Source organism: Phyllostomus hastatus, unplaced genomic scaffold (genome assembly GCF_019186645.2).
Source record: "Phyllostomus hastatus isolate PE091 unplaced genomic scaffold, TTU_PhHast_1.1 phas_contig_58, whole genome shotgun sequence".
Lineage (NCBI taxonomy): Eukaryota > Metazoa > Chordata > Mammalia > Chiroptera > Phyllostomidae > Phyllostomus > Phyllostomus hastatus.
The window spans coordinates 54,702,904-54,716,712 of NW_025333916.1; the positions used below are offsets into that span (position 1 = coordinate 54,702,904).

The 13,809-nt window shown below is 50.3% G+C and overlaps 1 protein-coding gene and 1 pseudogene across 3 annotated transcripts in view; one reads left to right on the plus strand and one right to left on the minus strand.

Annotated features, from left to right (window-relative positions):
• RAI14 (retinoic acid induced 14) overlaps positions 1–13,809 on the plus strand; it is a 126,377-nt gene that overhangs the window by 89,434 nt on the left and 23,134 nt on the right. For all 3 annotated transcript variants that reach the window (XM_045847852.1, XM_045847851.1, XM_045847853.1), the window contains 2 exons: positions 4,433–4,521; positions 13,112–13,176. In XM_045847852.1, the coding sequence (XP_045703808.1) occupies positions 4,433–4,521; positions 13,112–13,176 (154 nt within the window). The remainder of the gene's footprint in view (positions 1–4,432; positions 4,522–13,111; positions 13,177–13,809) is intronic.
• LOC123824906 lies at positions 4,841–7,036 on the minus strand (annotated as a pseudogene).

Genomic DNA, 13,809 nt, shown 5'->3' on the forward strand with positions numbered 1-13,809 from the left:
CAAAGTGTTGCAGTTTTGATTCCCAGTCAGGGCACATGCCTGGCTTGCAGGCCACGGCCCCCAGCAACCCCACATTGATGTTTCTCTCTCTTTCTTTCTCCCTCCCTTCCCTCTCTAAACATAAATAAATAAAATCTTAAAAAAAGAATCTTTCTCTCTGTTAAAAAAAAATCTTTGATATTAGGAATGCAGACCAGATTCCTGAATATATTAAAGTCTAGTATAACTCTTTAGGTTAAAATGAGTGGATATCCACATTAACTATGAACAGAAAACCCACAATGTAATTATATCCCGCCTTGTGCTCCTGGACGGTGGCATGTACTACACTCCCTACGAAGAGCTTCTGCCAAGCCCTGGGGTGGGGCCGTGGGGCAGGAGGAAGACGGGGCTCTGTCTTGCAGCAGCCTTCTCTCCGAGGACGAGCCACAAAGTGACACAGCTCTTTCTGATGGCGGAAGGTTGCTGCCTCAAGTATAAGAAACTGGATGCGGCGTGTGCGTGCTCCTGTAGTACAAGGAGATGGGTCGGCAGGAGGCTGCAGACAGACATTGTATGGTCTCATCTGTGCCTTATTCCCTCTGCATTTTTACACCATTCATTGAAAGCAAGATGGTGCCCAAGTATCTTGCATACTCAGCTCTATTCTATGTGGAGTTGACCCATTTTTTTAAAGCCTGATTCCGCCTTTCTAAATATTTAGTCAAATGATAGACCCACGGGAACATAATGGTGGGGTTGAACCAGCCCCACCTGAACCAGGTGGGCAGGGCAGCCCTGGCAGGTCCCAGTGGCCGTCTCTTCCCACCTGCAGGTACAGGGGAGATAGCAGGTCTGCACGGGCCGAGGGAGAGCGGGCTCGCACCCTGGGCTTCAGAGAGGACGCAGCCCCCGCCAGCGCAGGCCTGGCAGGGAGAGAGTGGAGGGGACCATGCCCACAACGCTTATCCCATCCTCCTGTTTCTTGGGTCTCTCATTGGCCGAACCCACCCAGAAGCCAAAGGACAAGGGCGCAGTGCATTAGAGAGAGGTCTGCCTCCTGGGCCCCAGGCCCCGGGGATGAAGGGGGTGGGCAGGGCTGGGAGGGGCCGATGGAAAGCACCGCGTTGGAGAAGATTCCCAGGGGCACACTGCACTGCGTGCTTCTTGGCTGCGCCCCCGTTTCCTGGAAATTCACACTCGGGGGGAAGGAGTGATGATCCGTAGTGAGTTCCTTGTCTGTCTGGAAAAATGAATCAGAGACTTCTGGCAAAAGTGACACACTCTTCCCTTTCCTGCTTTTTAGCCCGGTCCTCCGGCTCATGCGTTTTAGAGAGGAGAGCCGCAGGTTTGATGTGGCGTAGGAGCACAGCCAACGCCTGGAAGTTAGAGTCTTATTTGAAAAACACCTCGAAATAGTGATACATTTAACTGAATCCCATCAACTAAATGTATTCGATCAGATTAAACAGTGTAAAATTATAAACACGATGGTACTTAAATAATCAGCTGTTTCTCATTATATTTGTTGGTATTTTGTTCTTTTTGTCTGTAAGAGTCGGGACTTCTGAAGTTTCTGGTAAAATATGTGAGAAAATGATGAATTTGGAAAGGACTGCCGTTATTTTATGTTCTCAGCATGACACAGTATTCTCCAGGAGAATCGCTGGAGAGTTCCCAGAAAAGAGGAAAAAGTCACTTCCTGAACTGAGTTCTGATGAGAGAGGCAGGATGAAGCAAAGTCTCTCTCTCTCTCTCTCACACACACACACACACACACTCACTGCACACACACACATCATTTATTAAAGCGTGTACGGTGAAACCTTAAGCAACTGAGTCCCTCAGTAAAATGTGTTACAGCCATCAAAGGCAGGTCGGTTTATGTTGATAGCAAGGATTTGATTTTAAAAAGCAATGTCTAAGAAAGCTTCTCTTGTGGGGTTACGTATGGAGTCCAATTCCCTAACACTTTGCTTCTCTTGCCTTGTAATCATCACTGACCCTCCACACAACGACCCTGAAACCCCACAGCTCCCCAGGCACCCACAGCACACCCCGTCCGACTGCAGTTGTAAGTGTATGCAAGTGGCCTGCAGGAGTGCTTCATTGCCACGCGTGTCTGCAGTGTTAACCCCTCTGTCGCCTGCAGTGCAGAGGTCATCTGAGAGGTCCCGGAATGGGGAAAATATAAATATTGCCGGGAGGGTCGGCGACCAGCAGGGGCACGTGGAGAGGGTCTGGGTGCTAGCAGCAGGTACGAGGAGGGCGTTTCGGTCTCCAGCCACATCTTTTTCTTTATTGGCATGAAGGCAAAGTGGGCGTGCTCCACTGGTGAAAATTTATTTAGCAGCTAGACCATCACGATAGGCGGTTTTCTTTGCACGTGGTATGCTTCAATCTGAAGGTACACAGAGTGGGGTGGGGGAGTAGGCTTACCATTTTTGTTCGTATGAGAAATAATAAAATGAGTAGAAACTCTGTCTTCGGGTCCTGACAACCGTGAACTTGCTGCCGCCACGCCCTGTGTGTCTGTCCACACGTGCATGTGTGTGTGTGTGCGTGTGCGCGTGCTGATCGCTAATCCTCGTACTCTTGCTTATAACGCAGATGTCGCTGCCCTCTGGTCCGCATAGTTTTGGTTTCTTCCCTGGTGATAGGAGATAGCAGAGTGGACAGATTAGAAGCAAACACATAGACATTAAGAGAAGGAGGTAAATATTAACGAATATTAGGGCTTAATAACCTGGGGCATTTAGATGAATAGCCTCAAAAACAGAGTTGAGTCATCGAGACACTTACTGGTGACTTCATGTCCCAGAGAGCAATTAAATTATGTAACGTATACTGTTACTGGGGCTGGGGACCTTTAGAAACCGTTCACCGAGATCAGTTAAACAATCTGCTGCTTAAAGGTGAACGGACTGTACAACTGTGCTGCCCCAACGACGACGAGAAACGGAGGTGAGAGTGTGCTGTCCTTCAGGGAGGTTCTTTGGGTCAGGCTGTATTTAATCAGGACTCCGTTTAAGTAAGTCACCACGTTCCCGAGTCTCTCCATGGGATCACAGTTTCACTGTAATGTTGAATCGCCTGCAAAGTAGATTGTGACTGCAGAGAATCATTACTGGCTGCCCAAATGCCCTTACAGCTGGAGTGGCCAGAGCCGGGCAGGCTAAAACGAGAGACTGTCAGAGCTGCAGGGAGCCTCAGGGGCCCTCTGACTCCATCCCACTCCTGACAGCGCAGGCAATTTGGCCTCGGCGAGGTTAAACGGACTTCCAAAGGTACGTGGCTAACGGATGGTATCTCCGTTGGCTGACGTGTCCGTGTTCGCTCAGCCCTGATCTCCAGAACAGAGGTGTGCGATCATGCTGACTTGGGTTTGAATTGGTTTTCCCCTCCGATTTGCTATTTGGGCGTGACCGCGGGCCCCAGTGATGGTATCCTGTGAAAAGATACTGCCTGGGCCGTAAGTCAGAGAGGTACAGACAGGTGCTGGACGGCAATTATCCCAAGGAGGCACCTCCCTACAACAGAACGGAGGCTGGTGGGTAACTAGAGCATCCACTGACCTTTCCAGGGTGGAGACCTTCCCATGGGCTTTGGCCTTCTCGGCCTCTGGGCTGGAATGCTCAGGGGAACGGTGCCTGCCTTCTGCCTGCAGGAGTGCCCTTCGCCCTGGGGACCTGCAGGGATGGTTGGCGAGGCATTTGGGTGTTATTTCTTCTTCCAATGGCTAGTCTAAACAGGCTGAACATAGTGCATACTTCCAAATGCCATCGCGTTCTAGAGCCTGGTTGTGGGCTTTATTTAATGCTATTTATGCCTGCCACCTATGCAGATGGTAACAGGACTCGCCTCAGAAGGCTGTGATGTGAATGAAAAGAGGGAATGTATTATATGCACGTGGGTAGTGAGATGCTTGGCACAGGTTACCGAAGTTGTGTATGACACTTGTTACTCAGCTACAACACAACAATGGATTTGACATTGATGCTGTCCAGGGGCCTTGACCATTGTTTAGGTCAGACAAGTTTTTTTAATAGAGTATGTTACTTTAAAATAATGGCTTCAGTGAAAGCACTAGACAACAGAATCAACTTGATAAAGTACTTACTATTGAGGAATTGAATCTAGTGGGGACTCTTTGAGTGTTGTTTTATGAAGAGACACATACGTAGTTGAATCTTACTTTTTCCCAAGCCTGGTCTTTGGACTGAAAGACCTAAGATCTGGCTTCTGCTACATTTCTTAGTAAAGAGTGTCAGTGAGCAAATTATCAGACCACTTGGAGCGTCAGTTCCCTCATCGTTAAAATGAGGCTGATGATAATACCTCGCTGGGTGGTTCTGGAGCTCACGTGAAACTGTACATGAATGGGCAGAAAATGTCATCGGAGATGCAGTCTCATGAATGCACCTCTCACGGATGTTATTCACCTCTTTTCCAGTTTTCATCTTGCTGCTACAAAAGGACACGTGGAATGCCTCAGGGTCATGGTTACGCATGGCGTGGACGTGACAGCCCAGGACACTGCTGGTACGTGCTCTTCCCCTCTCACGTCCACAGGCCCGCACGAGGGCAGGTGTCACGAAGGCGGTCCGCGGTGGGAAGGAAGCCCATGGCTCACCGCCGACGACCAGGCGCCGGCGTGGTTTCATCATTTGTGTCTTTAATGTGTTTGCGTCATCTGTGTGGTCAGTTAGGTCGACGCTGCATGCTTCTCATCCCCCGTTTAGAAAACATTATTTTCTAAAATTGCATGTGGGGACCAAGCAGTATCCCATACTGTTTGTTTTTTTTGGGAGGGGGGACGGGTTTTGTTTTATTTTTGTTTTTGCTTTGCAGTTTTATAACTTTATTGAACAATCAGCAGTGAGTTCTCATCCACATTAACTGTCTGTAGGTTTTTGAAAGTGGTGACAGGTACGCAGGTGACCCACGTGTAGAGCCTGTTTGGTGAATCTCCATCCGCACTGTGTTTTCTGGACAACCGCACCCGGTCACGGTGCGGGACGTTCCTAATTCCTCTGGCCCAGACGGCCGTGCTGAGCCTGGTGTTGGTGCGCACATCCAGAGTCCCCATCTCCTTCCTTCACGGCAAGTTTCCGGGTCTCCTTGCGTGCCCGAGGGGCACACTTCTTGAAGCCCACTCCGTGGATGTGCTGGTGGGTGCTGATGGTGTATTCGCCGCTCACTACCTCGCTGGTGGCAGAACGGCCCTTCTTCTTCTTGCCACCTTTCTTTGTTAGAGCCGTTATGCCAGGCCCAGGTGGGAAAGCTGTTCTTACGAATCATGACGCGAGGTGATAAATGGAATGAGGGGTTTGGAAGCCTGTTTTGTCAGCGGAGGTAGGCTCTGTGGACCAAAGCCACGGTCCTCATCTGGACTAGCTGCCCTGGGGTCTCACCCTGACTGTGTTTTAGTGCATCCAAATCAGCCGGGGACTTGGAGGGGTGGTAGAGCTGCGGGGAGGAGGGAGAAGAAGGAATAAGCAGTCCACACACCCCACGTACCCAGGCTCTACCCTCTGAGACTCAGATTCCACTGTCCCGAGGTTGCCAGCCAACTGGCTTCAGTTTTAAAGCTCCCTGGGTGACTCTAACGTGAAGCCGGTGTGGACGAATGATGAGCACAGCAGATGGGGAGAAACGGTGGCGGAGCCTTATCGATATGGACATTGTTCTCCCGGAAAGGGCCCCTGGGGTCTCCAGCCTGGGATTCTGCCCCTGCAGAGGGTCAACGCGACCCCTGTTGGCTTCGGTTTCTCCATTGTGCTTGAAAATCTTTGCATTCCAATAAGGCTTTGGTTAGTTTTTACTAGAATATAAAACCCGTCTAACTCTATAGTCTTTTCATTAATCCATAATGGATCCCTTTTCCTCCTCCCAGAAACACTGGCCTGCTCAGAATGGTTTTCTGGGGGTGGGGGGTCAGTCAGGTGTTATAATAAGAAATATTATTCACAATATGGTTGGGAAACTTGTATTTCAGAATTGTTTCAAAAAAGTCTGTGGCCCTTGTTCAATATGTCAATATTCTCAGTGGTTGGGATCTTTATTCTTTGTGAGCAAATCCGGTTTCCTAGGACAGGCCAAGGGCCAAAGTCAAGGCAGGTAAATGAGGTGCCCCGGGAAAACCACTTCGGGCCTTAAACAGGGAGCGACTGAAGTGACGGAGTGATTTCCCTGAGCAATGCCACAAAACGCCCCCAAGATATTTTGAGAATTGGCCGTTCCAGTGGAGGAACGAATGGCGTCCTTAAATGATGACCTGATTTATGTCGTAGTGAAGTCACCTCGAATCCCAAAACCAGTCATTTTGCTCTTAAAGTTCATTGTTACCCTGTGTGCAGAGCCGTGTAAGTGGCTAAAGGACCCTTGATGGGATGTGTGTGCACTTAAGTAAACGGGTTTCCTTGAAGAAAACCATAACCTAGAGGAATGGGCTTAAAGGGACTAAGTCGGAGCTGTAATGCAGTTTTGTTTCACTGCATTTGACATTGAGAAGTAGATTTTAGCCAGGAGTCTGGTTATTTCCGTCATAACCAAGCATCTCCTCGTCCCCATGTTTTTTTTTTATTGTAAGGAGAAATATGTTTCCCTGAAATGGGCTCCCTGTAGAAAATTCGGGGAATGCCGAGAACTGTCAAGAAGATAACCAGTGCTTGCCACCAAGAAGAAACGAATTTTACTGTTTTGCTATGTTTCCTTCCAGATTTTTCCTGGCACACTTGAACATAGCTGAAATCACATTATGTAATAAACAGTTTCCTGCCATCCCTTTAAAAAATACTTTCCCAGTGTTGTTTCCTGCATTAAGAACTCTTCAGAGGCACAGTGCTTTTGTTTTTGTTTTCGGTGGTTCCATCACATCGTGTGAATAGACTTTGTCTCCACCACTGAGCCCTAGAGCAGGTCTCCGGGTCCTGGGGAAGCCCCAGGCAGTGAGACCCGCACACCCCAGTGCGGTGCACACCTCCTGCCCGCTGAGGTGACGCTGCCCTCCAAGAAGCAACCCTGGGGGTGGGTGGGGGGCACACCGCTGCCCCATCGCGGGTGCTTCTCTGGGCCGGTCACCGGGAACTGCCAGAGTCCGTGGTTTTCCACTCGGATAGAAGGTGGTGGAGCCGCAGCCCTTGTGGCCCCAGAGCATCGTCCAGGTGTTTCATGAGTAGCACATGTCTCCGCCCCTTCCCCGTCACCCAGCACGGTTGTCCTTGGCTGATGGTTTTACTGTGGTCCGAACGAGGCACTGACTGCACGTGGCTTCTGGAGAGCACGCGAGGAGGACGCAGGCAGGACGGAAGGAAGACGCCTGTGCGAACAGCGTGTGCTGCGTCACCTAGACCGGCGCTGCTCAGACGTCGTCCGCCGCAGCAGAGGAGAGGAGAGGAGAGGAGCGGGCTGGCTCTCACCGCCCGGGCCCGGGTCGTTCCTGTTGGCTGTGCCACCACCCCCGTCTCCCTCTCAGCAAAGCGGATCCGAGTCCGAGGAAAGGACAAGGACACCCGTCACTGGGCCTTCGTGCTCACCGTGAATGCAGAGCATGTCTGTGTGGTGGTTTAGGTATGAATTCAATGGGCCGCTCTTCCAGGAGCTGTCTTTTCCGTACACCTGCCCTGAGTACCGCAGTGCTGTTCCTGAGATACAGTCCCCTCCGGTCTCCACGGCCACCGGGCGCTGCCGTGAAAACCCGTCACCGTGCGCCCCAGTGCGCTGCGAGTGTCTGAAAAAGCCTGCTTTCAAGATGCATCACGCTGACCCTTTTTATTCTCTTTATTCACAAAGTCTCTAGGCTGGTCAGAAGGGTTCACTTTGCTACTTTTGAATCTGTGGACTTCCGTTGTAGAGGCAGAGGGTTTTTAGCATCTATTCTTTTTAGCACCTGTCCTTCCCCATGGAATGCTTGGAAGTCTGATGAGAGGATTTTTATGGCTGCTTTGCAAGCAATCTTAGGAGCAGAGCACAGGCAGGAGAGAAGGCCTTGGGTAGAGCCGCAGTGCACCATGCACCGTCGGACCGTTTTAGACGGCCTTTGAGGCTGGGGAGAGGTGGCACATGTGGGCGTCCCCGCGGGCCCCCCACGGCCAGCCCCGCGCTCACTGCTGCCCTCGGCTCCTGTGTTCCCACGACCGTTGCCGCTTCACTGGGTTGCCTTTATGCTCTCTGCACGTGGCCTGTTGGGGAGGTTGCACCTCTTCCCAAAAGAGAAAAAAGCGTTTTGATCATCACCGAGCCAACTGCTCTCGTGCGAATCAGAAAAAGAAGACCCCCAAGGCTTGCAGAAGCTCGTGACTTAAGGTTTGGCTTTGGGTTTGCTTTTTCTTCTCCCCCTTCCTTAGTGACCTGGCCCCCAGAGGGCATCCCAGGCAGACCGGGTCGGCAGGGAAGGCCAGCCCCACGCTCGCTCGCCGCGCCCTCTCAGAGCTGGGCCTGCGTTGTTTGTCCAGCGTGTTCCATGGCTTCATTTGCCCCTGGTCTTCGTGGGTGTGAGAATTGGCATTCCTGTCTGCTTTGTTAGAAAACACTTCCACCAGACGGATCGTGGGCTTTTCGGGGGGCAGGAGGGTGGGCAGAGACTGCATGCAGCTCTCTGGACTATGAGGTGGGATTAAACAGAGGTATTAGCAGAAGGTTAAAGAAGACCCGAACACCTTCTGTTTGTTACCAGTGCGTCTCTGCAGCCTTGACGCTCAGACTCCGGGATGGGCGAGAATGGATGCCTTTGACGCAGTGTGACAGGGTGGCCTAGGCAAGAGAGCATTTTCCCTCTCGTGTGAAAGTCCCAAATTGGAATGACAGCTGTATTCCACACTCCTGTTCTTCCACCATCCAGGGTGTCATCGCGGTGGTCCCGGTGGCCTCGGCTGGCTCCCCGTGGGTCTGCAAGCCCGCAGCAAGCAGTAAGGGGAGAGTCACACAGCGAGGGACCACACTCAGGTCTCACGGGGTTGAGGTGTGACTGTGACCACACGGGGCTTTATGGGAAGCTGGGAAGTTCTGGGCAGCAGTTGTATTTCGCTACAGAAGGAGTTAGGAGTAGAGAGTGAAGGATGACGCGTAGTTTCTGTCATTATCCTACATCTTAGATTTTCTCTGATTCCTTCACACACTTGACATCCATAATAAAACGTCTTCCCTCACAGGAGAAGAGAGACGTAGGGGAGTGAGGGGGAGGTGCGGACAGAGCGTACTGCAGAGGGTCCTCAGAAAGGGGAGAACTTGGGAACCCTTCTCTTCCCTGGGGTCTCCGTGGGCTGGTCTCGCTTTTTGGTTTGTGGGTGGTCTTTTGTTCAGTTACACCCCTACTCCCATTCACATGTGATGTCATGTGACGATAAGAAAGGTAATGTTTATCTTGAAACTTGGGCCCTTTGGAGGATGAGTCATTTAAGATGTAACTGGAAGTTATAGCCAAAACTGTGTTTCATATTTTAATTCAAAGGAAACCCCAAAACAGTTGTATGCTTTATGGTACTTGACTTGCTGTTAACTCACACATGTGAGGTCGGAGGGGCCAGACATCCACAGTGACAGCGTAGCCCGGCCGTGAAAGTGTTTCAGACAGTACGTGCATGTGCAAAAGAAAAATCTTTCGATTCTGTATAAAACACGGTGCAAGTCTGCACCAGGGAGTCTAAGATAATTTCATGACTCTAATAATAGGAATAGTTATTATAAATAAGTCTTTTATACTCTGATCTTATCTCTCCTTAGAACATAACAAGGCAGTGGAACCTATGGTTCAGTAATAAACATTTGCAGTAAAACATTTGCAGTAAAGATGGGGATTTCTAAGAATAATGTTATTTAAGTTGTAAGTAAGAACCAAATAAATTCATCGTTTTATTGTTTGTATTCAGCATTCTAAAACTCCAGTTTTTAAGAAGATATATTAAAGCTTATCTAGTGGGGTATTATTTCTTTTGATTTTCCTAAATGTTTTGTGTCTTACGATCTGAAAGTCATTCCTCAAACTTGGGCTTTTTGCTCTGTGTTAGAGCAAATCTTTCTACTCTGTGATTTCACTGGTTTTAAACTTTTTCATGTGCACTTGAAGAGGATGTGCTCAGTCCCATCCGTATCTCCTCTGCTGTGTTAGTTAGTTGTTCTCTGTTTTCTCCAGTGACCTTGAGGAACGGAATAAACAGTTACCACACGACGTGGCCTAGAGGAGGCTTCCCCTGGCTAGAATGGTTCGGCGACTCTTCCTAGACTCTCTTTCAACCACAGGACTCTTAAACCACCCGGAACGGCCCATAACTCTTGCCTTCTAAGTAACGCCGTTCTTTTCACTTACAGGCCAAGTGCTGCTCTAATGCACTTGAATTTGGATTGCCCTGGTATTTGCCTTTGGGGAAATTGCTTCCTGATATTCCAGACAGATCCGCGGCTGAGCGGGGCCAGACGTTTGCACTGTCTCGTTCCAGTGAGAGTCTGTCACTAGGATAATATATTCTCTCTGGAGAAGTTTGCATGTGGAAAGGGAATTTTGTTTTATCGTCGCGGTGAGAGGCAGCGCACTTCAGACACTGTCCGGGGAATGAGGCATCACTTGAATTTTGAGACCATTTTAAGTGAAAAGTGCTTGAGCGCGCCTGGTTGGGAAAACATATCACAGGGCCAAAGAACGAAAGATCTTGTTTCTCGAGAAACACAGCACTTATTTCCAGGAATGACTAGAACACTTGGGGTTCAGTGGGAGCCTGTAGTTTATGTTGTGACAAGTTGTTTGAGTCTCCCTCCCATCCTGTCTTTGGGGAGTTGTGCCTTTTTGCGGTGGGTGCAGTTTATGTGACACAAACAGCCTTTGTCCACGGCATAGACGAAAGTTAACATAACATGCACAACATAAAAACAGTCTTCAAGCCCTGGCTGGGGCGACTCAGTGGACTGAGTGCTGGCCTGCGAACCAAAGGTTGCTGGTTCAATTCCCAGTCAGGGCACATGCCTGGGTTGCGGGTCGGGTCCCCATTTGGGGGCTCATGAGAGACAGCCACACATGGATGTTTCTCTCCCTTTCTTTCTCACTCCCTTCCCCTCTCTCTGAAAATAAATAAATAAAATCAGCTTACCATCAGGATGGCTTCCCAAAGTTCGTCTGTAAGGCATGTGTTTCAAACGCAGAATGTGTTTGTCCTTAGAAACGATGGTTGGGGCAGGGCTGCCCACCAAAACCTGTTTAATGTGACTGGACTCACAGCCTGGGGGTGGTGGTGGGGGCGGGGGCCTCATGCAGAAAGAGGAGTGGGGGGGTGCGATCTTTGTCTTCCTACTTCCAGGGGCCCCGTTTCCCTCATTCCTAGACTTCCTCATCGGCCCATGTTTGGGAGAGGGGAGGGGCGCCTGCCTGCCAGGGTCCCACCGCCCTCCGCGCACCCTGAGGTCTCCCAGTCCAGCCCAGATCAGAGAAAAGGCATCTGATCTTTGGCCTTGCACGTTCTGTGCGGCTCACTGTGGTCCTACACCCTCTAACTTTCAAACATGGCGTTTCCTAGACGTATGATTCTCTAATCATCAGTGAATTTTCGCTTAGAAAGGAGACATGGTATGTGGAGACTGGACCATCGTATACAGGAAATTGTTCCTCTAAGCCAGTGATTCTCAGCCTGGGGTGGCTCTGCCCCACCCCCACCCGCACTCCCACCCCCACAAATAGGGAGACTTAGCGACGCCTGTGGACATTTCTGATTGTCCCAACTGGACAGCCGGTGGGTAGAGGGCAGAGGTGTTGCTTAGCATCCCACCATGCACAGGCCAACCCCCTGCAGCTTAAAGGCGGGAATGCTGAGGCGGAGGTGTGGCGCCAGGGGTGTCTCGGTCAAACACCTGGGAAACGCAGGGTTTAAGAGTTTACTAGGTGTGTTGGGTCGGCTGGCAGTGGTGACTCTAGTCCTCTCCCCCTAAACCCCCTCCCCGGACATCTGCGGTGAACATAAACATACCCAATAATTCGGATTAACAAGGGTGTATTGAGGGCCTACTATGTGCCAGCAGTGTCATGGGTGCTAGGGATACAGCAGGGAACACAGCACAACAGCTCCTGTCGGCAGGCGCTGTGTTAATAGTCCAGTGGGGGAAGGAGAACAGCTCACTACGTGAATGTGCGTGTCTGTGTAGAGAGAACGGGGGCAGTGGGAAGGAATCTGGGAAAGTGTTCAGTGCCCCCAAGAACAGACATGAAGCCAGGAGACGGGATCCAAAGGGCTGGGGAGGATCTGGAACTTTAAGGGGGGAGGTCGGGACAGTCTCACTCAGAAGACGGAGGTTCATTGGCATCGGGAGGAAGGTGAGCTAGCAAGTGGGGTGGTTACCCTAGAGAGGGAGAATTCAGGTAAGCAGGGAGCCATGTCTAAATGCCCTGGGGCGGGAGCCTGCTGGGGGGGTAGATGCCAAGGCCCCTCGTCTGTAGACATTCTTCTGTAGGCCCATTAGGCCGTGGGGGCAGCTGGGTGTCGAGTTAGCATTTCCTGAAGTCATCCGTCCACGGAGACATCAGAGAGCCTCCTATCGGGCTTGTGTTCTAGAAGGAAATGTGAAGAAGAAACGCTACTTCAATGGTGTGTAGTTGTTTTAGAACTTTTTTCCTTCTTCTGCGTAAGAACTTGGACTCTGAGAACTCCAGGTGGTTTCCGTCAGGGGCTGGAGGGCATGTGGAAAAGGGAAGTGGGAAGTCAAAAAGTGTGGGTGTCGCATGTGTTCTCTGCGGGTGTGCAGGGGGCCTGCGTTGGGTCCCCAAGCCTGGGGGACCCACACCTGTGCCTGTGGCCACGGGACCTTGGGCGTGCATATCGACAGCAGAAAGCGCCACTTCTACGCTGCCTGGTGTGAGTCCCCAGCCAGCTCTCGCCCAGAGCTGACCGGCACCCCAAGAGGACGGCAGCTGGAGCAGACCCTGAACATTGTTCCGTGGGTGGGGGGCCCCCGTGTTCTCCCAGTTCTGCTGAGCTGAACTCAGAGATAAGGAATTCAGGCCTGACTCCTGAGAATAACAATGCCGTCTTTGTTGGAGAACAGTTTATTTCCTCATAGTTGTCTTCATTGCAGAGATAAGAGATTTAAAATGTGGCTGCTTTTTTTATTTTTTGCTTTTTTTTTTCACTTTTGTTTTCTTAAATCTATTTAGGACACAGTGCTTTGCACCTCGCAGCCAAGAACAGCCACCATGAGTACATCAAGAAGCTCCTCCAGGTAAAAAAGGGGCAACACCCGAAAACTAGACATGTGTCACTTTCCACGTTTAAAATAACCCTGTCTGTGAAAGAACAAATTCTCCCTCTCTGTGTCCATCCATCCATCCATCCATCCATCCCTCCTTTTCTCGCCTTTAAACCCTATCCCAGAACCTGGTTTCTTCAGAAGCTTCATGATTTTTTTTTAAGATTTTATTTATTTATTTTTTTAAGAGAGGGAAGGGAGGGAGATAGAGAGAGAGAGAGAGAAACATCAATGTGTGATTGCTGGAGGCCGTGGCCTGCAACCCAGGCATGTACCCTGGCTGGAAATCAAACCTGCGACACTTTGGTTCGCAGCCCGCGCTCAGTCCACTGAGCTACGCCAGCCAGGGCCAGAAGCTTCATTATTGAAATGCCAGCCCAGGAGAAGATTACTTCTATAGCCATCACACTGGTAGGGATTCTGGAGGGTCTTCCTGGGATCCAGTCTTTTTCTTTTCTCTTTTTTTTAGCTCCTCTTTCTCTTTTCTGAAGGACTTGGGCCCTTTAAAACACTCCGCTGTAAACATGAAGACAATTTTACACTTTGTGACAGTATAGATGGACTTGGAGAGCATTATGCTGAGTGAAATAAGCCAGTCGGAGGAAG